The 25065-nt window shown below is 48.6% G+C and overlaps 2 protein-coding genes across 9 annotated transcripts in view; one reads left to right on the top strand and one right to left on the bottom strand.

Annotated features, from left to right (window-relative positions):
* Positions 1-3493, top strand: part of CACNA1D (calcium voltage-gated channel subunit alpha1 D) — a 292448-nt gene extending 288955 nt beyond the window's left edge. For all 5 annotated transcript variants that reach the window (XM_088028075.1, XM_028124508.2, XM_088028067.1 and 2 more), the window contains 2 exons: positions 573-893; positions 1353-3493. In XM_088028075.1, coding sequence (XP_087884201.1) covers positions 573-893; positions 1353-1646 — 615 coding nt within the window. In that variant the 3' untranslated portion in view covers positions 1647-3493. The remainder of the gene's footprint in view (positions 1-572; positions 894-1352) is intronic.
* Positions 3494-4460: 967 nt separating this feature from the next.
* CHDH (choline dehydrogenase) overlaps positions 4461-25065 on the bottom strand; it is a 34127-nt gene continuing 13522 nt past the window's right edge. For 3 of the 4 annotated variants that reach the window (XM_088028086.1, XM_028124512.2, XM_028124513.2), the window contains 7 exons: positions 13475-14233; positions 12675-12826; positions 11649-11778; positions 10505-10639; positions 9007-9149; positions 8412-8514; positions 4461-7700 (listed from right to left, as the gene is read on the bottom strand). In XM_088028086.1, coding sequence (XP_087884212.1) covers positions 7282-7700; positions 8412-8514; positions 9007-9149; positions 10505-10639; positions 11649-11778; positions 12675-12826; positions 13475-14177 — 1785 coding nt within the window. In that variant the 5' untranslated portion in view covers positions 14178-14233 and the 3' untranslated portion in view covers positions 4461-7281. Of the gene's footprint in view, positions 7701-8411; positions 8515-9006; positions 9150-10504; positions 10640-11648; positions 11779-12674; positions 12827-13474; positions 14234-15893; positions 17292-25065 lie in introns of those variants that run through there. The other variant, XM_028124511.2, reaches the window with a different exon arrangement.

Raw genomic sequence — 25065 nt, 5'->3', positions numbered from 1 at the left:
CCGTGTCTGCACTGCCTCCCACGAGTGGCCATGGCTTCCGGTTGGGTCACGGGCCTCCGTGGCCCTCCATGCAGAGAGGGAATGCCGGGGTGCCTGCTGGGGCACAGCTGGGGGCGGGGGAAGCAGGGCTTGTGCCCAGAGCTCCGGAGCAGACTGGAGGCTGGCAAGTGTGATGAATGGCACTAGAGGAGAGAGGACTGTGTTCCCTCCAAGGGCTGGGAATGCGTCGTTTGCCCCTCGTGTCCTTCCGTATTTAAACCGAGAGCGAACTGGGTGGTGTGTTCATACAGCCCTGGGTGAACGTCTTCCCTAATTCTCCACTGCTCGGCCGCAGTTTCACGAATTAGTGGCTGATGCCTCCTTAAGAACAGTCATGAGAATGCATTATGGATTTGGGGAAACTGAAAACAGTCTGCCAGAAAGCCAGATTTTACTGCCTGTGTCCTTTTCAAGTCCTTGTCCCTTATCCGTGGCCACCCCCGTACATCAGTGCCTCCTGCTTGGTGTGCGTGGGGAGGCCTGGGGCCCGCACCTGAGGACCTCTGGCCCCACCTCCTCTCGTCTCTCCCCAGATCATGGCAGTTGCGGGCCTGGATTCCAGTAAAGCCCAGAAGTACTCACCAAGCCACTCAACCCGGTCATGGGCCACCCCTCCGGCGACCCCTCCGTACCGGGATTGGACGCCGTGCTATGCGCCCCTGATCCAGGTGGAGCGGCCAGAGGCCCTGGACCAGGTCAACGGCAGCCTGCCGTCCCTGCACCGGAGCTCCTGGTACACGGACGAGCCTGGCATCTCGTACCGAACGTTCACACCAGCCAGCCTGACTGTCCCCAGCAGCTTCCGCAACAAGAACAGTGACAAGCAGAGGAGCGCAGACAGCTTGGTGGAGGCGGTGAGTGTGCCATCCGGCACAGCAGAGGGGGACGCGCAGGTGCCATGGCGGTTCTGAGGGTGGGGGGGCTCGGGAGCCGAGCTGGGTCCCTTCTCCTCTGGATCGTGCCCATTCCTCGGAAGCAAAGATGGTCCATACAGCGGGAGTGTAAGAAAACCGCCGCTGCCTGTTCTCCTAACGGAGCTGTACCTAGGATTACATGCGCTGGGCCTGCAGATATCACCAGCTCCTACTGAAATCTTTTCCCCAGTGGGGCTCACTCTTGTTGGGCCATATGTAGCGTTCAAACTCTGTGACGTTTCCAAGCCATTCACATTTTGTCACCTGTGAGGTCTAGCGAACGGGATTGGCTGAGTCCCAAAAGCACATCGTGCGGTTAGTGCCTGAGGGGGCTCCTCTGTCATTTTCCCGGCAAAGGCTCGTAATGCATTCATGCTGTTGATCCTCTGTCCCGGACAGGTCCTGATATCTGAAGGCTTAGGACGGTATGCAAGGGACCCAAAATTTGTATCGGCAACAAAACACGAAATCGCCGATGCCTGCGACCTGACCATCGACGAGATGGAGAGTGCAGCCAGCAACCTGCTCAACGGGACGGTGCATCCCCGGGCCAACGGGGGCGTGGGCCCTGTCTCCCACCGGCAGGACTATGAGCTCCAGGACTTCGGGCCAGGCTACAGCGATGAAGAGCCCGACCCCGGAAGAGATGAGGAGGACCTGGCAGATGAAATGATCTGCATCACCACCCTGTAGCCCCCAGGGAGGGGCAGACTGGCTCTGGCCTCAGGTGGGGCACCAGAGGGCCAGGGAAAAAGTGCCTCGTAGTTAGGAAAGGTTAGGCACTAGTGTGGAGTCCATATTCAATTAGACTTTTGTACAAGTGATGTCATGCCTCACGGAAGCCATAAACCTGGCAGGGGACAGCCCTGCTCCCGTGCCCAGCCTCAGCTGTGGGAAGCAGCAGGTCCAGCCCTCAGAGGGGAGGACCCGTGAGGAGGTGGGACAAGCCCTGCCCACTTGTCCAGGGCGCCCCCGGGGCTCTCCCCTGCGCCCACCCACCTGCTGGCACGGTGGGGAAGGTCAAGGTGATGACGATCACCACACCTGTGTCATTACCTCAGCCATTGGTCTAGCATATCAGACATTCACTGGGCCCAGCATATCCATTTTTAAACCCTTTCCTCCCAAACACACTGCTTCCTGGTTTCTGTTTGGCTGTTCTGAAATACAGTGTGTGAATCAGGACCTACCTACCAGCCGTCATCTGGAGAGGGGAGCAGGACCTTATACATGAGGTTTTCTGTTATGTGACCCCAGTTTACAAAAGAGAGTGTCACTCAGTCGGTTTCTGACTGTCAGCTCAAGGGCAACTGTAAACTGGAATAATCATGCACTCGCAACCAGGTAAACTTAGATACGCTAGTTTGTTTAAAAATTATAGATTTACTGTACATGACTTGTAATATACTATAATTTGTATTTGTAAAGAGATGGTCTATATTTTGTAATTATTGTACCGTATTTGAACTGCAGCAATATCCATGGGTCCTAATAATTGTAGTTCCCTGAAATCTAGGTATTATTAGCATTTTTACTCGGGCTGTACAGAAGTAGGAGAAATAGAGCCAATTCTCATCTATTCCGTGAAAATCTTTTGGGGATGAAATTTTAAGTTCAAAAGAACTTGACGCTAGAGATTTTTTCTAAAAAATATTTTGAGTCACTCTAAATCTACCTTTACACAAGATATACCAGATGACTCCTTAACAACCTTTACTTTGGGCAAGAGTTCCAGGATTTGACAGTGTACCTTCGGTCCACCACGGGCCGCACCTGTCTTTGATTTTACTGACCCTCTGATAAGCTCATCCCGTCGGTCGAGCTGGTGACTCTGACCCTGTGGCATTCACAGCGGCATCCCCGCTGCCCACACAAGACCTTTTTTGCATCTCTGGTGTAGAAAGAATTGCACGGGGGCATGAAGTCCCTCTGCCCCCGCTCCCTGAGGATGGATGCTGCTGCCGGTCTCTAAATAGGGGTGCTGGGGAAGGGGGGGGCGGAGGGGCAAAGCGGTGATCTGCAGGCTTAGAATGTCGGGTCTGTTCGATTTGTATTGTTGCCTTTTCACACAACACTGCTTTACTGTGTGTTCTCTTTGAGGGCTTTTATATGCAACTGAATGAGGGCTGAAGTTTTCATTAGAACATTTGCACGGTCTGGCTGTGCTTCCTGATGAAAACCCACTTGACCACGAGACCCACCAAGGCTTCCCTTTCTGTTCAAGGAATCATGCCGACTTTGTCAAGTTACCTTGGCAGGGATTCCCTGCAGTCAAAAAAAAGAAGACAATTAGCAGGTTTTTGGTTCAAAATTTTTAAATATTACCTAGACAACCTGTTAATGTTTTGGGTTTGTTTTTTGTTTTTTGGGTTTTGTTTTTTTTTTTTGTAAATAACAACACTTTGTTATGAAGACCTTACAAACCTCTTCTTAAGACATTCTTACTCCAGATCCAGGCAAAAACACTTGAAGGTTTGTAAATGACTATTTCCTGACATAAATTTTTTTTAATTAAAATGCAAAATGTTCTTCAGAATAAAACTGTGTAATAATTTTTACGGTGTGAGGGAGCTCTTGCTGCAAAGAGCTGGTGTGGGCCGGTGAGCGCCCCGGAAGGGGCGGGCACTCGGTGAGGGCAGCTCTGGGACTGGGTAGCTTCTCTTATCCTCAGCTCTCCCTCCTTGAGGCCCATGGTCACCCAGCACCAGCTGCAGAGAGAGCACGGTTTCTCCTCAAGGGCTAAGCCACTGTCCCCGTCACCTCTGCTGGGCATTGTTCTGTGTGGCTTCTCAGCAGCAGTCCTACCAGGATGGGTTTTTCTGGCGCAGGCCGCCATTCTTCCCTGTTGGTACTTACAAACTGGCACGCATCCAGGCTGCGCCAGTCCTAACAGGCCTGCGTTCAACCTCCCATCTACCATGAAAGTGTTCTTTTTAAGACCCAGTTTGAAGTTGTCGAGCCACGGGGTGGTGTTTTGCTTTTGTTTTTTTTCCCCCTTTTGCTTCAGGAAAGTTGTAAGATGAACTCTCTCCTGTTTGGCCTCCCTCCCAACCCCCTAAAAAAGGTCATTTTGTTGTGTCCCCAGGAATAGTACATTTGGTTTTGCGTTTTTTGGTATCACAAATGGAAAGGGCAGCTCTGACTGAACGCCCAACGAGCAGGAACCTTGTTAACAGCCTTTTCTCCGGTTTCTATCCAGACGGCCAGGCCAGACGGGGCTTTCCAGCTCTATTCCCCCGTTTTGGAGCCTGGTCGAAGCCAGGAAGCTTCTCGGTTCACGGTGTGGGCTTTACCTGCCTTACTGCTGACCCCACGTTTGTGAAAGGAACCAGGGTAGTTTACTTCACACTGTTTATATTTTATGGTCTTCAGTGTCCTTGCCAATGGTCTGTTTTCCTACAAAGCTTTCCATTGTTATGACGGACTGTAGGTTTGTTCTAAAAACCGGTCAGCGACAAAGCTCCAGTTCCTTCCCTGACTCAAAAACAGACACCGGCGAGGCTTGCATGTGTTGACAAAGTTTTTATTTCTCCAAAAGGATATTCCTTCTTTCCTGGGGACGTGAGAAGGCAGGAGAATGGGGAGCAGGCCTGGGGCCCCTGCCTCCAACGTGGGAGCACCAGCGAGAGCGGCCTCGTGGCCCTTGATGGCGGCAGAAGAGAGGACTGGGGAGGCTGCTCGGCTCTCAAGACGGGGCTGGTGGAGAGGGCGTGCGCTTTCTTTTGGTTTTTTAAGAGAAAAGGATGTAGGTATTAGATCTGATGTTAAGTTGGTGGAGACAGGAAACAGCCTTTGTGGGGAGGAAGAGGGTTTGGCTGGAGACAGGCTCTATTTGCATTTATGGAAATGAGGATTCCCACAGTCAGCCCTGGAAGCAGGAAGACTGGGCATCCAGGAGCCAGGAGCCGGGTACTAGGGCCTGCCGTTTTCTGGTCCAGCTGCCGGCAGGCTAATCTTCCAGCTGTGCCTTCTGTCCCCCGTTCAACCCAGAAGACCCTTCTGCTTGTGCAGCAGCTGGAACACATAGGCTTCTTCGAAGGGGTCCATGCTGGGAGCCTGATCCAGGTACATACACAGCTCAGTTACACGTTTTCAACCACTGTTTGCAAAGTACATTCTTCCATTTGTTCGTATCACGGGCTCTTCGCTAAGGGGCTTAAATAAGCTTCCTCCCAGGGCTGAGTGCTGACTTGGTGTCTGGGTGCCCCAAGGGCTGCCTGACCCAATGGGCACTCTTCTCCCCTCTCTGGCTTCCTCAGCCAACAGCCCTCTTTTCTGAGGTCCAGGGTTCCCTCATGGCAGTGGAACTTGGTGACAGCCTGCTGCAGCGACACAGGCCAAGGTTCCACTCTGCCAGACGGCTGCATGCTCACCTGTCAGGGCTCGAGCAAGCAGCCACACATAAGTTCAATATTCTGCCCTGTGGCTGAACCCCAACAGCACAGTGTTCCGCTCTGACTTCTGTGGGCCCTGGGTGTAGAACACGTACCGTCTTCTCTTCTGAGAACTCATTTCTGCACATGGCTAAATTGTGTGATTGTATGGAACAAGGCTCAGTGACCCAAGAGTAGGGGAGGGGCCCAGATGTCATCCGGCCATACAGCATGACGCACCTCCTCTGACGATAGGTCATTCTGCTTATGATGCAGGCACAGTAGCAAACCAGCCGCTGTCCCAGAGACCGAGACCACCGCAGCACACAGAGACAGACCACGGAACGGCATGGCTGTGCCACGGCCACACTCAGGCCTGGGACCCCTCTACCCACCCAACTTGCTACTCGTTGGCCCTCCGAGCCGGAGTCGGTGGGGGGGGGGGGGGGGGTTGGGGCCCGCACTGCCCCACTGTTCTTTCAGCCCTGCAGGTGGCGCCGGGGCCCCGAGGATGGTGGATGTGGACCACGGCTGCGGGACAGATGGGGAAGCTCTCTTGGAACAGAAAATAAAGAGGCAGGTAAGATGAAACCAGAGCTACTTCAGATTTGTGAAGGAAGGAGGGGTGTGATGGTTTTCTTCTTCCCATCTTTCTGGAAGGTCTTTCTCACAATGGCAAGTTGTGGCTGTCTGGCCTCCAAGCCATCTCAGTCCACTCTGGTCCTGGGCGAAGGCTGGCATGCCCCCCTTTCCCTCCCCTCCTTGTTCCAGGGCAGGTTTCCAGAGCACAAGTCTTTCCTCCCCTGCCGCAGATGGTGGCTTCGGAGATCTTCAACCCAAAATTCATTTAGTTTTCATTACCTTGTAAGAATAGTCTGGCTAAGGCATCTCCATTCAAAACTCAGTTACTGGATTAAGTTGTTGAATTATAGGAAGTTTAAAGATCAAAGAGCTATTTTAAATACTACTTGTATCTGGTTCCCCCCCGCCCCCCCAAACTCAAATCTTTGCCCATTTATTTTCACAGGATCAGGTATATAGTGTGATTCAACTGTTTTTTTTTTTTTCATCAGCCTTGGCTCCATCCCAGTCTGTTCCCATGGATGGCTGCGGAATACGGATTAGCCAGCTTCATCCACTGTGAGTCGCCTCCCCAGGCTGACAGGAAAGCATCCTCTTGGACTAGCCGCTTTGGCTTGGAGCAGAGGTCTGGTCTGTGGGGTTTGCTCTAGGTTTCCCTGGTAACAGGAAAATCATTTAAAATGCTAAATCAGGAAACCTATCACAGTGAAGAGACTCTCCAGATTCTTCTCTGAACAAGGTCCAGAAATCGAGCTGTGTTTAGTAAGAATCAGAGCATTGGAGAGGTGGGCCCTCAGAGTGACCCAACTGGGAGGGGACTCGACTCAGGAAGCAGAAGAGAAAGAAGCCTGTGTTTCTTCAGGCAGGCAGCCTTCCCTCTGAACGGGGACACAGGAGGCTTAGGCACGGGCCTCAGCTGCAGCTGGCAGCCTGAGGCAGAGGATGCCCCCCACCGCAAGAACCCCCTGCCGTCTAGCCAGCACCCAGCCTCTGGAATGGCTTGCTTTAATTAAAAGGGAGCCCTGGGAGAGAACCACTTCCCTCATGTCCGACCAAGACCCTGGGTTGCAGAGTGCCATGGAGTTTAAGATAAGGCCATGGTGGGAGTTAGCCATACTCCTCCACTGCCCTGCCCCCCAGCCCCCTCTACTGCCCCTTCAGGAGGTGGGGCGGGGGGGGGGGGCGCGCCCACAGGAAAATGCTGGGGAAAAGAAACCTGTTTCACTGCCTGATACCAGTCTCCCAGCCTAAGCAATTACACATTCTCAGCCACTGAACTGTAACATTCTAGACAGTTTCAGGAAAGGGCACGGCGGGCAGGCGCTGTGCTGACCCTCTTGACTTGGCAGGAGGCTTCTCGGGCAGTGACCGCCTCAGCGCTGGGTGGCCAGGGTCCCAGGCTTGTAGACAGGGATGTCTTCGTCCCAGAGTGCAGGCTGCCCCTTGATGATGTCTGCTGCTTTCTCTGCGATCATGATTGTGGGGGCGTTAAGGTTGCCGCTGACCACACTGGGCATGATGGAGGCATCGACCACCCTGAGGTTCTGCACCCCAAGCACCCTGGTCTGTGGATCCACCACGGCCGTGGGATCAGAGGGCTGGCCCATCTTGCAGGTGCATGAGGGGTGGTAGGCGCTGTCTGCTTTTGCCCGCACGAAGGCATCTATCTCTTTATCTGACTGCACGTGGCTTCCTGGCTGGAGCTCCTTCCCCCGGAATGGTGCCAGGGCTTTCTGGGCAAAAATTTCTCTGGTCAGCTTCACACACTGTCGGAAGTCCTTAATGTCGGTTTCTGTCAACGAGAAAGAGGTAGGTGAGGCGACGCCTCTTACCAGTGGATTCTGAGCTCGGAGAGGCTCGGTAAGCTGCCTGAGGGGACACAGGTCAGAGCCTACCAACCCTCTGATCCCACAGCCCTGGTGGATCCACAGACCAGGGTGCTTGGGGTGGAAAACCTCAGGGACACGGAGCCACCAGGTCGTTTGTCACCTACTCCCATCCAGTTAGACTGCAACCAAGCAGAGTCCCATGAGGGCAAACAGGCACCGTCCTTGGCGGACACATCCTGCCCCAGAGGCCCTACGTTAAATCAAGGGTAAGAGTATACAGCCTGCCTCTTACCACTGTGGCTGTGAGCACGCCACGAGTCATTACTGAGCAATGGGCAGTGCTCCTTTTTGCTGCAGGCAAAGCGGCAGGCCCAGGAATGTAATCTGCTTTTGCAGGAGGATGCTCAGAGTAACCTCAGCACAAGCGCTCTGCGCACTCTGTGCGCACAGCCACATCTCCCTGCACCTTCTGGCAGGTTGTTCTGAAGGCCACAGCTCCCTCCTGCTACGTTACAGGGCACGCACAGCAGTGTATGAGGGGGGCAGAGGGTGACTTGTGTCTCAGGGGTAAGATTCAGTGACAAATGCGAACCCCATGAAGGCATACATTCATTCGTTGAGTGAATGGCCTGGCAAGCCCAGGCCTGGGGGAGACCAAGGTGGTGGTGAATTACCTGTTGACAAGTAGTTGGGTTGAATCACAGGGTGGTCCCGGGGGTTGGCACTTCTCAGTTTGAGCCAGCCCACGCTCGTGCCCCGCATGGTCCCCACATGCACCTAGAAGAACCAGAGGAAGCGTGACCTCCCTCAACACCCCCTACTGGGCAGCTCAGGCCCCGGGGTTTCCCGTGGGATGGGGCTCCACATCCAAAGCCAATTAAGAGCAGACACATGTTAGCATCTGTCTGCATCTTACCCCCTCCCACAAGTGATCAAAAAACACCTCCCTGAATCACTCATTCTTGCTTCCTGGCTTTATAGGATTGTCTTCAACTTTCAGGGGCTGGAAACCCCAGGGCCACTGGCCACATCTGTCCATTTCCAGCGGTCTGGATAGCTAGAGCATCTGCCCTGAGCGGGGGCAGGTCTCACCTTTCCATGTACCACGTGGATTGCCTCACGCTCTTCCTGGCATGGCCTCAGGAAGATCCTAGGCTCCTCTTCTCCCCTCCCCACTCAGACCCACTGAGCAGGTGGAGGGCAGGACACAGGTTCCTGTGCCTCCCTGCTCAGGGGCCTGCCGCAGTGAAGAGAATGCTGCCTGCTCACCTGGTAAGCCTCTTGCTGGGTGGGTACCCGGCCATGGTCAATCACTTGGGACGGCAGGAAATGGAACTGGATGTCCGGGTGGGGGACCCCAGGCCGGCTCCGGATGAACCCTCCTGTTTCCAGGTGTGCCGTGGCTCCATCCCCTGAGGATCAGAAGAGTGAATCAGGGCGTGGCAGGCAGGCCGGCCTCCCCTCTCCTAGTAGCTTCTCCTGGGCCTTTTCTGGTGCCTGGACCCAAGTGCTCAACTCTGGCCTCTCTCCCTCAGGTGGGCTCACCCAACACCACAGGCTCCGATACCAGCTCACGCCAAGGGGCTTCGGCCTTGCCTTCCCCCGATTCCTCCACCGCTGACAACTGTGAAGCCTGGTGTCGCTGGGCATCCCCAACTTCCCTGGCCCCAGGCTCCATGCCCGACAGGCTGGTTTTTTTTGTTTTTTAAGATCTTATTTATTTTTGTGTGAGAGAGAGAGAGAGGAGCCCGAAGTGGGGCTCGACCCCAGGGTCCTGGGATCATGACCCGAGACGAAGGCAGACACTTAACCGACTGAGCCTCCCCGGTGCCCCCGGACAGGCTGATTCTTTCACAGAGGGCCGAAGTCAGACGTTCGCGCTGTCTCGGTCTCTCCCTTCTCCTCCTCTTCCTCATCACCCGCCATGTGGCCCGCAGAAAGCCTCCCTGACTTCAGCTCCCACATCTACTGGGATCCATCTGCCGGGCAGGTAGCACCCCCAGCCCTCCCTCTGTCCCAGTTCAGACCCCTCCTCACTGGCAGCTTCCGGGGCCTCCGCGCCAGTGCTCCGGCCGACCCTCGAGATCCAGCGCTCTTCATCGCACCCCTGCTTTTTCCTCAACATGCTACAGTCTCCCTGGCCCGACACATCTGTTCCTCTAACGCTACATGCCTAGATCCAGGGCCTTGGTCCATTTTCTTCCTAGCTCTCAGACATCCTCCACTTTACTAACATCCTGACCCTAAAACTAAGCACGTTTACATGGTTTCTTTCCACGGATCCCAGCAATGCATAAGCTCCCCAAGGGCACCTGCCTTTACTGGCACAGCAGAACCTGGAGGTGTGGGAGAAACCCAGGCTGAGAGGGGATCTCAGAAGCACCACTTCCTGGTCTGGGCACTACGCTGGGACCCTGAAAACAGCCAGCACACTGCTGAAAAATGGATGCTGACCATGCCTTTACTCTTGGCTCCTTGGACCCCAGATGGCATCCAGCCACAAGGCTACCCTATCCATATGTAAGGAAGAGGGGTACCCAGGCTGAGTCTTACCTGGGACTGGCCCTGGGGCCGCTGCTTCTGGTCCTCACAACAGCCTGCCAGACAGGACTATGTATCCCCATTTTGCAGATGGGAAAGCTGAGGCAAAAGGCAGAGCTAAGCTTGGAATAAGTAACTTGAGACCAGAGCCTTCTCTGAGCACCTTAGGAAGGAGGCCATGCTCCCCCAGACCTGCTCCACGAAGGTCCCAGGCCAGCACGCCCACCTGTGAATTTCCAGAGCCACTCCAGACCAATCCGGACCTTCCTCAGGGGCTTCTGTGCTGAGTGCAGGGTGATGGGGAGGGTGCATGCCTGCTGGATGTATACCTCCAGGTGGTCCTGCAGGTTCTGGCCCACTCCTGGAATGGGAGCGAGTGGTTAGGAAAAATGGCTTCTGGGGGGCAGGCTGCCACTGGCCTCTCAACATCCCCGGGTTTTGGAAACTACCCCCACCCCAACCACTTATCCACCAAGACAGCCCCTGCTCCCTCCCTGGGTCTCGGCTTAAAGGTCACCTCCTGGGACTCCATCCCTCCACTCATGGCGAAGTCTCGTCCTCTCATGCTGCCAAAGCCACCTGCCCTGGTCACTCCCTCCGGGGGCAGCCCCGGGACCCCTCCCGATGCCATCCTGCCAGGCAGCAGCCTCCCTGAGGGCAGGGCCTCAGCATTCGGCAGGTGCCACTCCCTGAGCTGCTTGCCAGTGGGACTGACAGCCGCACCCGGGCCCAGGGAAGGAGGGAAGCAAGCCTTGCTGTGCTGGGCAGGCACTGCGTGAGCTCATCTAAGCAAAAGGGGGCGCCGGGCAGGCCGCTGTCACAGACCTCTCACGATGAAGCCTCCACACGAAAAGGGTCATTTTTGGGGAGCATGGGTTCTAAGAGAGGTAAGAGCCCCTAATGGGTATCAAAGATCATCTGTAAGATCAATTTTAGGCCTAGGATAATTCTCTTAGCATGAAAAGCATGCTCTGGAGCACTGAGTTGGCATCTTTAATGTCAGGGCTGCTGCTGAGTCCTGAGGACAGAACACACAAAGGCCTGGACCCCTCTCACCGCAGGGCTGCCCGGGGGGGGGGGGGGGGGGGGCGGGTACAGCCGAGCCTGGCCCAGCAGTCTTCGCGGGTGATGCTCCTTACTGCAGGGGCATCACCTCCCAGTTGGACAGGAGGGCCAGGGAAGGGGAAAAAAATGACACAAAGACTTGGGGTCCCTGGGGAGTAGAGGCGTCCAGTGAGGGTCGCGGGAAGAATGTGACCATTCTGTGGAACGCGGACTGTTGCCCCCGTCCCACTCCATGCTAATGAACTCCAATAAGCCCTTTTATTAGCAGAGGCCCCCTCCGCGGAATGGTGGAGAAGGGAGCTCACCAGGCAGGTGGCACACCACCGGGATGCCCAGCTTCTTGAGGTCATCTGCATTGCCGACACCCGAGAGCATGAGCAGCTGTGGAGAGTTGATGGCACCCCCGCTCAGAATCACCTCCGTGCTGGCGTAAGCCTGGAAGAGGCACAGGCATGTGGGTCACAATTCCTGAAAAGCCAGAAAGAACCCCAACAGTGCGGCCTCGGCGTGAAGTCCCCCAGCAGCGGCCAAGGATCCCATTTCCAGGCCCCGGAGGAAGGCAGAGGATGCTCAGGGGGCCTCCCTGGAAAAGCCCTTGGCAGGTGCAGCTCCGGGGCATGATACTAAAGCACACGTCATGTGCTAACATACGCTCTGTGACCGCTGCGCCCTGATGACCGTCTTAAAAACCGTACTGTGGAGCTTAAATGAGACCCATGAAAGCAAGCACTCACACAAGCAGTGTAAATAAAGCATCGGTGAGCCGGATCTTCACGTGGATGCGGGATGATCTTAACACACAGCTGAGGGGGAAACGGTGTAGTGCGGAAATAGGGAGCATGCTCACATTTGTGATTTTTAAAGTCTTCTTATAAACCTAGCAATTTCTGGGGCAGTGGGTGGCTCTGTCGTTAAACGTGTGCCTTCAGCTCAGGTCATGGTCCCAGGGTCCTGGGATAGAGCCCCGCATCGGGCTCCCTGCTCTGCGGGAGGCCTGCTTCTCCCTCTCCCACTCCCCCTGCTTGTGTTCCCTCTCTCGCTGTCTCTCTGTCAAATAAATAAAATCTTTAAAAAAAAGAGAAAAACCCTAGCAAGTTCTGAAGAGGTACAGAAGGAACAGGAGGACTGCTCTGAGGTGGGAGGGGCAGACAGAAGCTCACAGGGGCCACTGTGGGCTCTTTGCAGGTGGCTGGCCTGATGGTATCCCCCCCCCCCCCACCCCAAGCCCTGGGGACCAGAGCCCGACTGCTACCCACACTGAGCACGAGCACCAGGGTGACTGCTCGTTCCCTTCCACGTCCACTGCCCCGGCCCAGCGGGAACTCACTCACCCTGTGGCTCTGACCGTTCTTGATGTACTCCACACCCACCGCGCGGGTGCCCTCAAACAGCACCTTGCTCACAAACGTCTGCGCCTCGGCCATGAGGTTGGGGCGGCTCAGTGCCGGGTGCAGGTACGCGCACGCTGTGCTCCAGCGCTTGCCTGTGGGACAGAGCAAGATCAGGCACAGCCCCAGCCCCCCTTTCCTGGTACCTGAACAGGGGAAAGGGGCTGGAGAAAGATGGAATTTGACCTTCCCTGGACACTGTGAGCTCTGCCCCAGAAGGAAGGCTGACACCAAAAGTCCCTGCTGGGCTGAAATCCATATCCACGAGGCAGTGGAAAACCCCCCTCCGCTCTTGGCAGGATGACAGACCAGGAGCAGCTAATAAAGGGGGGTGAGAACCCTTCGCAGGCAGGCAGGAGCCCTGGGTCGACCCAGGCTTTGCCTCTGTCCTGCCGTGAGCAAAGCACTTCGGTGCTCTGTGCCTCAGTTTCCTCATCTGCAAGTCTCTTCGGACTTTGGGCTCTTTGGTCAAAGAGTTGACTCTCCAGCCAACAGAGGCCAGAGGTCTAGAGAACGCCCCTGAGTCTGTCACCAAATCAGTCCTCACTCGCTGTGGGCTGTATTCTGTGGCCTCTAAGGGGGTGCGATACCTCAGTCATCTGGGCCTCCTCTAGGTGCAGTTTACCCTCCCTGACCACGAAGGGGGCAGGAGGCATGCCGCTGTGATGGTGGGTAGCTTCCTTTTTTTAAAGGGGAGGAACCGGGGCGGGGGGGTGGGGTGGGGGACGGGAGCCGTGTGCTACCTTGGTGGATGGTCATGTCCATCCATCCGAAGCCTTCTTGCTGGAAGCCGTTCATGTCCTCGGTGAGCGGGTAGCCGGCCTGCTGCGCTGCCTCCAGGAAGGCGCGGTGCAGCGGGTGGTTGGTCTTGCCCCGGGACACGTGCAGGGGGCCCTGGCCGCCGCGGTACGTGCCGGCGCCCAGCTCGTGACTCTGCGCCTTGCGGAAGTAGGGCAGGCAGTGCGCGTAGTCCCAGCCCGTCGCGCCTTCCCGCTGCCAGCGGTTGTAGTCTTCGGCGTGGCCGCGGATGTAGACCATGGCGTTGAGCGACGACGAGCCCCCCCAGACCCGGCCACGCGGCCAGTACAACACCCGGCCGTCGAGGCCCGGCTGCGGCTCCGTGTGGTAGCACCAGTTGTACCTGTCATCGCACAGGTTGGCCACGAGGGCCGCGGGCATGTGGATCTTCCACAAGAGCCGCTTGCTGCCCGCGAGCACGTCCTTGGGCCCGGCCTCCAGCAGCAGCACGCGCTTGTCGGGGTCCTCGGTGAGCCGCCTGGCCAGCACACAGCCCGCGGAGCCCGCACCCACCACCACGTGACTGTACTCGTCCCCTCGCCGGGAGCCCGCGCTGGCCAGCGCGCGCACGCTGGGGGGCCGCTGCCGCCCCACGGCTCCCCAGGGGCCCAGACGCCCTCCCCTCCAGCCTCGCAGGACACACCACATGCTTCCAGCCCAAGTCCTCGTACGTCCACCGAGAGGAGTGTGATGATTCACCGTTCCTAAAACAGGAAAAGAAAGCTTTAGAATTTTAACTCGGCATGCACATTGCAGAATCAGCCCAAAGCTGGGGCACCCGCAGCCATGCAGCAAAGGTTCCCTGGCAGGCTCACCAAGTGCCCACCAAGTGCCCACCCAGGGCCCGGTGGGGCAGGCCTGGCCGGCATGACCCTGCCCTGGGGAACTGTGAGGCCAGGGCTGGGGGCACAGGGGCTCCTCCCCAAACTTGGGAGGTGGGGTGGTCCCCAGAGAGGCTTCTCTGTGACATGTGTAGTAGGTGAACCTGGAGGCTGGGCAGGTGCGTGGCTGCTGGCATGCAGGGGAGGTCAGGGCTTTCTGGGCTTGCACTCAAAGCTCACCCCTTTAAGACAGTTGCTGAGGCCCTACCACGTGCCAGGCACAATTTCATCTCTAGCAATACACAGGGAACAAGACATCTGCCCTCAAAACGGATGGTCTGCAGCCTGGGTGACAGACGAGACTTAAGTAACTGAAGGAAGGCCAGGGTGTGAGGCTCGAGGCTGCAGAGCTCAAAGCCTGTGACCTGAGGGCCATGGGGTGAGCTAGAGGGCTTTTCAGCAGGGGTGGGGTCAAAGCTACAATCTTCAGAGATCACTCTGGAGTGTGCTGGAGTTGGAACAACAAAATGCCAATAGCTTTTGGAGCTGCCTTTCTCAACAATGTGCAAATTATTCCCAACATGCTCAGTGCACAGAGGTGGAAAAGAACCAGGGTATCCCACTCTACTGGCACGAGAACATCTGAGAAAGCCCCACCCATGAGGTTCAGGCACCCAAGACTGACGCCACAACAAGAGAGCCGAGAAACCTCGAGAAACCTCCTCCATGAGCCTGCCCCAAGGCACAGCAGGAGCCTACCACCTGAGGCAGGCTAAAGAGATGAGTGTAGAGAAAGACCCCAGCCCCCTTTAGGGAGCCCAGGCCCTCCTGAGAGCAGGAACACAGAAGAGCCTTGCAGCACTCCAGGCCCCATACTAGCACGAGGTAGCAGCGCCCTACCACTCAACTCCCAACTGGGTTGGCTCGACACTCCACACTAATGACCTGGTAGCATAAATAAATACTATTTACCTCAGTCACTACTATCATGTCACACACAAGGTCCTGCATTCCATAACAATCTGGGAGACATGGAAGAAGAGCAGGGAAAGATGGTGGAGGAGGACCCTGAGCTCACCTTCTCCCAGACACTGCGGGCAACAAGTACCAGACTGCAGATCACTGTGAAAACCACCTGAAGACTAGCAGCATGGCTATTCCACAGCTAAAGAACATAAAGAGGAGGCCCTATCAAGAAGGGGAGGAGGGGCAGAGATGCGGTCAGGGACCAAAACCCTGGCACTGCGGTGCGTTTCCCACCACAAGTGAGAAGACTATCCCAAGCACGGAGGTCCTCCCTGAGGAGCCAGGGGATCAAACCCCACACGGGGCATCCCCCATCCTGGGGATCTGCACTGGGAAGATGAGCCCCTATAATGTCTGGCTGTGAAAATCAGTGAGACCTAACTCTGGGAGAGCTGGAGGGCTATAGGAAACCTAGAGTCTGCTCTTAAAGGGCCAGAGCGCTGTATCACTCAGTCTGAGCCCCAGCACGGGAGCAGCAGTTTGAAGAGCACCTGGCATGTACATGAAGAAGACTTACTAATTTTAGCACATTTGCTGAACAGGCAGGGATCGGTAGGCAATTTCTCCAGGAACAGAAGTGCTGGTGATGCCATTTTTCTTGCCCTCCTTCAGCCTAGCTTGGCTGGATGCTTGCGGGAGCCACTTCTGATACTTCATCTACCTTGCTGGCATTGCTTGTCCCCCACCAGCATTCCCCTGGGGAGCCACACCACCCAACCCGCCTGTCCTAGCAGGTATCCCTCCAAAGCGGCTCCTGTCCCAGCACACCCAGCGGGCAGCCTCGGCTGGGACTGGCAACCTCCAAAGTGACTCTTGCCCTGGAGAAGCAGAGAGCCAGCACCACACCCCAGCATGCTTGCAGCGGCTACAGCCAGGCCTTCCAGCCAGCCGTGCCAGGAGCTAACCCCGCACACCAGCACGCCTGCAGCAGCTACAGCTGGGTTTCCTAAGCCAGCTGCACCGGGGGCCAGCCCTGCCCACCAGTGTACCCACGGCAGTCGCAGCTGGTCACTGCAGCTAGCTGGGCTGGAGGCCAGCCCTGCCCACCAGTGTGCCACAGAAGTTGTGGCCCAGTCACAACAGGAAGGTGCAGACAGCCCACACAAGGGACACCCCTTGGGTGCCTGGTTCTGGTGAGCAGGGAGACAGCACTACTGGGCCCTACAGGATGCCTTCTATGAAAGGTCCTACCGAATACACAGAAGCCAACACCAAGAGTCAGACAAAACGAGGATACAGAAGAAGGTACTCCAAACAAGAGAGGGTAGGACCTCAGGAAAGGAACTAAGCGAAAGAAATCGGCAGTCTACCTGCTAAAGAGTTCAAAGTAACGGTCATAGGGTGCTCACTGAGAAGAGTGGAGGAGCTCAGAGAGAATATCAACACAGAGAAAATAGAAAAAGGCACAAATCAGAGTGGAATAATAACTGAAAAATATAACAGAGGAAATCAACAGCAGATTAGAGGATGTAGAAGAACAGATCAGCAATCTGGAAGACAAGGTAGTGGAAAGTGCCCAAGCTGAACAGCAAAAAGAAAATTTTAAAAATGAGGATAGATTAAAGGACCTCTGAGACTACATCAAGTGCACTAACATTCACATTAAAGGGGTCCCCAAAAGAGAAGAGAGAATGGGGCAGAAAACTTATTTGAAGAAATAATAGCTGAAAATTTCCCTAATCTGGGGAAGAAAATAAGACATCCGGGTCCAGGAAGCACAAAAAGGCCCTAACAAGATGGGCCCAGGACATCCACACCAAGCTACATAATAATTAAAATGGCAAATTTTAAAGAGAATTGTAGAAGCAGGAAGAGAAAAGCAAATAGTTACATATAAGGAAAACCCTCATAAAGCTATTACCAGATTTTTCAGCAGAAACTCTGCAGGAAGAAGAGAGTGACATGATACATTCCAAGTGCTGAAAGGAAAAAACCTACAACCAAGAATACTCTATCCAGCAAGGTTATTGTTCAGAATTAAAGGAGAGATAGTTTCTCAGACAAATAAAAGTTGAAAGCGTCCATCACCACTAAGCCAACCTTATAAGAAATATTAAAGGGATCTCTTTAAGAGGAAAATAAAAGGTCATAACTAGAGGAAAATTATGAAAGGAAACAATATCACTTGGTAAAAGCAAACATAGAAAGGTAGTAGATTAATCACTTATAAAGCTAGTATGAAGGTAAAAGACAAAAGCAATAAAATTAATTATATCTACAAAACTTAGTTAAGGGATACAGAAAATAAAAAGATATAAAATATGACATCATATACATTAAAACATGGAGGAGGGGAATAAAAATGTAGTAATTTCAGCATATGTTCAAACTTAAATGACCACCAACTTAATATAGATTGTTACATACATAGGATGTTATATATAAGCCTTACAGTAACCACAAACCAAAAATGTATAAGTACACAAAAATAAGCACAAAGGCATCTAAGCATAACACTAAAAAGAAAGTCATCAAATCACAAGGCACAAGAGAAAGAGAAGAAAGGAATAGAGAAGAACTACCAAAACAACCAGAAAACAATTTACAAAGTGGAAATGAGTGCACACCTATCAATAATTACTTTAAGTGTATATGGATAAATGCTTCATTCAAAAGGTACAGGATGACTGAATGGATAAAAAGTATAAGACCCATCTATATGCTATCTACAAAAGACTCACTTCAGACCTAAAGACACATGCAGACTGAAAGTGAACAGGTTGAAAAAGATATTTCATGAGAATGGAAGAAAAAGAAAAGAAAAGAAAAAGAAAAAGCTGGGGCAGCAATACTTATATTAGACAAAACAGACTTTAAAACAAAGACTGTAACAAGAGAAAGCATTACATAATGATAAAGGGATCGATCCAGCACGAGAATATAACAATATCTAAGCATGATATAGGAGGACCTAAATATATGAAGCAAATATTAACAGACATAAAGGAAGAAATTGATAGTAATGCAATAATAGTAGAGGACTTTAAAATCCCATTTACATCAATGGATAGATCATCCATGTAAAAAATCAATAAGGAAACAGTGGTTTTGAGTGGCACATTAGACCAGAGAGACTTAACAGATATATACAGAACATCCCATCCAAAAACAACAGAATAAACATTCTTTTCAGGTGCACATGGAATGTTCTCCAAGATAGTTCTCATGTTAGGCCACAAAATAAGTTTCAATAAATTAAAGAAGATTAACATCCTATCAAGCATCTTTTCCAACCATGGTGGTATGAAACTAGAAATCAATTACAAGAAAAAAAACTAGAAAAAAGACAAACATGTGGAGGCTAAATAACATGCTACTAAGCAACCAATACGTCAATGAAGAAATAAGAGGAAATTAAAAAAACACCCAGAGACAAATGAAAATGGACAACAATGGTTCAAAATCTTTGGGACTTAGCAAAAGCAGTTCTAAGAGGGAAGTTTATAGCAATGCAGTCCTACCTCAAGAAACAAGAAAAAAATCTCAAACAATCTAACTAGAAAAAGAAGCCCAAAGTCTGCAGAAGGAATTAATAAATATCAGAGCAGAAATAAATAAAATAAAGACTAAAAAAAAAAAACAATAAAAAAGATCAATGAAACAAAGAGCTGGTTCTTTGAAAAGATAAACAAAATTGATAAACTGCTAGCCAAATTCATCAAGAAAAAATAAAAACTCAAAATCACAAATGAAAGAGAAATTACAACCAACACCACAGAAATACAAAGGATTATGAGACTACTATGAAAAATTATACACCAACAAATTGAAATACCCAGAAGTGGATAAATTCCTAGAAACATACAATTTTCCAAGACTGAATTAGGAAGGAATAAAAAATCTGAACAGACCTATTACCAGTAATGAAATTCAATCAGTAATGACAAAACTCTCAACAAACAAAAGTCCGGGACTAGATATTTTCACAGGTGAATTCTATCAAGAAGAGTTAATACTTATCCTTCTCAAACTATTCCAAAAAATAGAAGAGAAAGGAATGCTTCCAAAATCATTCTATGATGCCAGCATTACCCTGATACCAAAACCAGACAAAGATACTATAAGAAAATTATAGACCAATATCCCTGATGAACACAGATGCAAAAATCCTCAACAACATATTAGCAAACCCAATTTTCAAACAATACATTAAAAGGATCGTTCACCATAATCAAGTGGGATATATCCCAGGGATGTAAGGATGGTTCAATATTTACAAATCAATTAATCTGATACACCACGTTAACAAAATGAAGGATAAAAATCATATGATCATCTCAAAAGATGCAGAAAAAAACATTTAACAAAATTCAACATCTATTCATGATAAAAAAGAAAAGACTCTCAACAAAGTGGGTAGAGAGGGAACATACCTCAAGATAATAATGGCCATATATGACACACCCACAGCTAATGGGTGAAATAACCAACAGCCAATGGTAAAAAACTGAAAGCTTTCCCTCTAAGATCAGAGACAAGAGAAAGATGTCCACTCTTACCACTTTAATTAAACATAGTACCAGAAGTCCTAGCCACAGCAAACAGATAAGAAAAAGAAATGAAAGGCATCCAGATTGGTAAAGAAAAAGTAAAATTGTCATTATTTGCAGATGGCATGATACTATATATAGAAAACCCTAAAGATTAAAAAAAAAAAACCCTATTAGAACTAATAAATGAATTCAGTAAAGTTGCAGGATACAAAAATTACTATATAGAATGCTGTTGAGTTTCTATACACTAATGATGAACTGGCAGAAAGAGAAATTAAGAAAACAATCCCATTTACAATTGCATCAAAAAGAGTAAGACACCTAGAAATAAATTTAACCAAGGAGCTCAAAGACCTGTACTCTGAACTATAAGATCTCAATGAAAGAAACTGGAGATAACACAAAGAAATGGAAAGACATACCAAGGTCATGGGTTTGAAGAATTAATATCCTTAAAATGTTCATACGTCCCAAAGCAATCTACAGATTCAGTGCAATCCCTATCAAAGTAACAATAGCATTTTTTACAGAACTAGAACAAATAATCCTCAAATTTGTATGGGAACACAAAAGATCCTGAATAGCCAAAGCAATCTTGAGAAAGAAGAACAAAGCTGGAGGTATCCTACGCCCAGATTTCAAACTATACTTACAAAGCCATAGTAATCAAGACAGTATGGTACTGGCACAAAAACAGACACATAGATCAATGGAACAGAATAGAGACCCCCGAAATAAACCCATGTTTATGGTCAATTAATCTATGACAAAGGAGGCAAGAATATCCAATAAACAAAAAAAGACAGTCTCTTTAATAAATAGTGTTGGGAAAATGGGGCAGCTATTGTGAAAAGAATGAAACTCGGCCACTTTCTTACACCATACACAAAAATAAACTCAAAATGGATGAGAGACCTAAAGTAAGACCTAAAACCATAAGAAAAAAGTACAGCATAAGAAATATAGTCAATAATACTGCAATAACATTGTATGGTGACAGATGGTAACTACACTAAAAACCACGGTGAGCATTTTGTAATGATTTAATTCTTGAATCACTATACTGTAAACCTGAAACTAATATTGTATACTTACAACTAAAATTAAAAATAATAAATATTGAGGCATAAAAGAACACGAAAAAGAAATGGCTCATTATTAAGAGATAAAGTAGTCAACAGAACCAGACCAAGGGAGGACCCATCCAGATGTCAGAACTGTCAAAGACTTCAAAATAAACAAGTTTCACATTTTACAAGATTTAGTTGAAATGGTGGACATGTTGAACAGATAGGCGATTGCAGCAAAAATTGGAAACTTAAAAAAGTGCTCAGGTCGTGATCCCAGGGTCCTGGGATCGAGCCCAGCATCGGGCTTTCTGCTCAGAGGGGAGCCTGCTTCTTCCTGTCCCTCTACTTACTGCTCTGCCTACTTGTACTCTCTCTCTCTGTCAAATAAAATTTTTAAAAAATTATCAGAAATGAATAATTTGGTTACAGCAGAGAAGAGAATAAGTGAAAATGCAATTAGGTTAACAGGAATTATCCAAATGGAAATAATATAAAATGGAGAAAGAGTAAAAGAGAGAGGAAGAGAGACAGACAGCTAAGAGCCACGAGATGGTATCAAACTATCTAGAGTTAAGATAATTGGAATCCCAGTAGGAGGAGAGGTATAAAAGGAAAAAGGAGAAGGGAAAGGCGGTGCGGGGGTGGCGGGGGGAGGCGGTGAGAGGAAGAAAGGGAGAGAGAGAGAAGGACAAAGAGAAAACAGAGGAGAAAATATATTTAAAGAGATCACTGCTGAGACTTTTCCAAAATTAATGTAAGACAAAACATCCAGGATCCAAGAAGCTTAGAGCATCCCGTGCAGAATAAAAACAAAAAACAAAAAACAAAACACATCTAAGTACATAATAGTCAAATTGCTGAAATCCAAGAAAAAAAATCATCAAGCCAGCCAAAAAAAGAAACATGCACAGAGGAATAAATATAAGAGTGACAACAAACTTCTCATCAAAAAACATGCAATCTAGAAGATAATGGAGTGACAGCTATAAAATACTGAAATGGGGGGCGGAAAACCCAGTAAACTTACAAGTCTCTATACCCAGTGAGTCTATCTTTCAAATATGAAGGAGAAAGACATCTTCAGAGAAACAAAAGCTGAGCGAATATATCGCCAGTGGATCTGCACTGCAAAATATGCTAAAGGAAGTTCTTCAGGCAAAAGAAGTATGACACCAGCTAGAAATTTCAATGAAGAGCAATGGAAATGGTAAAAATGTGGGTGTATGAGTTTCTTATGACTGTTGTAACAAATGACCATAAACTTGGTGACTTAAAACAACACAAACGTATTCTTACAGTTCTGGAGGCCAACAGTTTGAAAACAGTTTCACTGCGCTAAAGTCAAGGTATCAGCAGGGTTAGTCCCTTCTAGAAGCTCTCTAGAGGAGAAGCCATTTCCTTGCCTTTTCTAGATTCTGAGCATCACTTGTATTCCTTAGCCTCTTGCTTCTGTTGTCACATCTTCTACTTCTGTACTTATATCTCCCCCTTATTAGGACATTTGTGATTACATCATTCGGACCTCCTGGATAACCCAGGATCATCTCTCCATCTCAAGACTGTTAATCTCATCTGCAAAGTCCGTGTTGCCACATAAGGTAACATATTCACAGACTCCAGAGTTAGAACATGGATATCATGGAAGGCAATTGTTAAGCCTACCACAGTGCGTAAATACAATACACTTTTTCCCCCTTGTTTTTATTTGTATTTTTTAAGCTAGGAATTATTATATTTTTACTCAAACATAATTAACATACAGTGTTATGTTAGTTTCAGGTATACAATATAATAATTCAACAATTCTATACATTTCTCAGTGCTCACCAAGATAAGTGTACTCTTACTCTTAACGATAGAGAACTGAGGGTTGAGGGAAGGAGGGGAGTGGGGGATGGGCTAAATGGGTGATGGGTATTAAGGAGGTCACTTGTTATGATGAACACTGGGTGTTATATGTAAGTGATGAATCACTAAATTCAAGTCCTGTACACTATAAGCTAACCAGAATGTAAATAAAAACAACAAAAAAAAAATTAAAGAAATGAGCCTGGTGATGGGTATTAAGGGCGGCACGTATCGCAAGGAGCACTGGGTGTTATGCACAAACAATGAATCATGGAACACTCCATCAAAAACTAATGAAGTACTCTATGGTAACTAACATAACATAAAAAAAAAGAAAGAAATGAAATGTAATCCTACTGAGAATCTAGTTTACAACAGTTATAAAGAATTTTTATAATAAAAACTTTCCTTAAAAAAAAGATAAGTGTATTCTTAATCCCCTTTAACCTTTTCACCCATCCCCCCACCCACCTCCCTTCTAATATAAAATGGAATATTACTCCGCCATAATAAAGAATAAATCTTGCCATTGGCAACAACATGGAGGAATCTAGAGGGTAGAATGCTAAGTGAAATAAGCCTGAGAAACACAGATACCATATAATTTCACTCATATGTAGAATTTAAGAAACCAAACAAATGAACAAAGAAAAAAGAAACAAAAAAACAGACTCCCCTTATTTTTAATTTCTTCAGAATATAACTGACTATCTAAAGCTAAACTAGTAAAATACACAATAGGGTTTATAATATATGTGGCATTAAAATGTACATAACAATAACAGCACAAAGAATAGGATGGGAAAAACAGAAGTATACTTTTATAAGGTTTTTATACCATACACAAAGTGGTTCAATATTATTTGGTATACTGTGATAAGTGAAATATATTGTAAACCTTATCACAATCATTAAAAACTAAATAAATCAAACATGAATTCCAGCTAATAAGTCAATAGTGGAGGTAAAATATTATAAAATAATCAAGAGGTAGTAAAAGAAACTAAAAAGAGGTAGGAAAACTCAAATATATGCTGTCTACACACACACACACACACACACAAATTACTTTCAATATAAAGACATAAGTAATAAAAAATGGAAAAAAAGATGCACCACATAAACAGCATATCAAAACAGTATACAAAGACAGAATTAGAGTGGCTATATTAATATCAGACAATGTAGACTTCAGTACAAAGAATATTACCAAGATTAAGAAGACATTTCAAGATGACAAAAGGGCCAATTTATCATAAAGACAAAATAATTCTAAATGTGTATATGCCTAATAGAGCTTCAAAATCATGAAGCAAAAATCGATAGAACTGAAAGGAGAAATGAATAAATAATACACTTGGAGACTTCCCCTTTCTCAGTATGAGATAAAACATCTAGGCAAAAAATTAGTAAGAATACAGAAAACTAAACAATATTATGACCTAAACTGACCGAATTAACATTTATTATCGAACACTCAAACAACAGCAGAATACATGTTCTTTGCAAGTGTACTTCACTAAGGGAGACTTCATTCTGGGCCATAATAAAAATCTCAACAAATGTAAAAGGGCTGAAATGATACAAAGTATGTTCTCTGTCCACAAAAGAGTTGATTTAGAAATAAATAAAAAATATATATCTGAAAAATCCATAAGAAATTAAGCAAGACACTTCTATATAACCCATGAGTCAAAGAAGACATCACAAGAGAAATTAAAATTAGCACATGTTTGAACTGAATGAAAATGAAAACACAAGAGACCAAAATGTGTGGAATTCAGGTGAAGCAGTGCTTTGAGGAAATACATGGCATTATAATGCTTATATTAGAAAAGTCAAATCTCCAACTGATGACCTTATACTTTTACCTTGAAAAAATCAGAAAAAAGAAAATCAATCCCACAGTAATCATAAATAATAAGCAACAGAAATAAAACTGAAAACAAATTTAAAAGTAGAAAAAAAATAAAACCAAAATTTGGTTCTTTAAAACAATAAAATAATAAACCTCTACCCAAAGAAAAGAGAAGGAACACAAATTACCAACATCAGCACTGACAGAGGAGGTATCACTACCTATTCTACAGACAATTAAAAGACAACAGAAGGATAACATAGAAACTTTGTGCCAAAAAATGCGATAATTGAAAGACAGATTCTCAAAGCTGACTCAAGAACTATGTTACCTAAATAGCTACACATATCTATTAAAGAGATTGAATTCATTATCTAAACTCTTCTTACGAAGAAAACATTGGACTTCATTGGTAAAATC

Source organism: Eumetopias jubatus, unplaced genomic scaffold, assembly GCF_037043125.1.
Source record: "Eumetopias jubatus isolate StellerSeaLion01/CBP00866 unplaced genomic scaffold, mEumJub1_p1.0 scaffold_1, whole genome shotgun sequence".
Taxonomy (NCBI): domain Eukaryota; kingdom Metazoa; phylum Chordata; class Mammalia; order Carnivora; family Otariidae; genus Eumetopias; species Eumetopias jubatus.
Note: the sequence above shows the minus strand (reverse complement) of the source record. Positions and strands in the feature narration are given on the sequence as shown.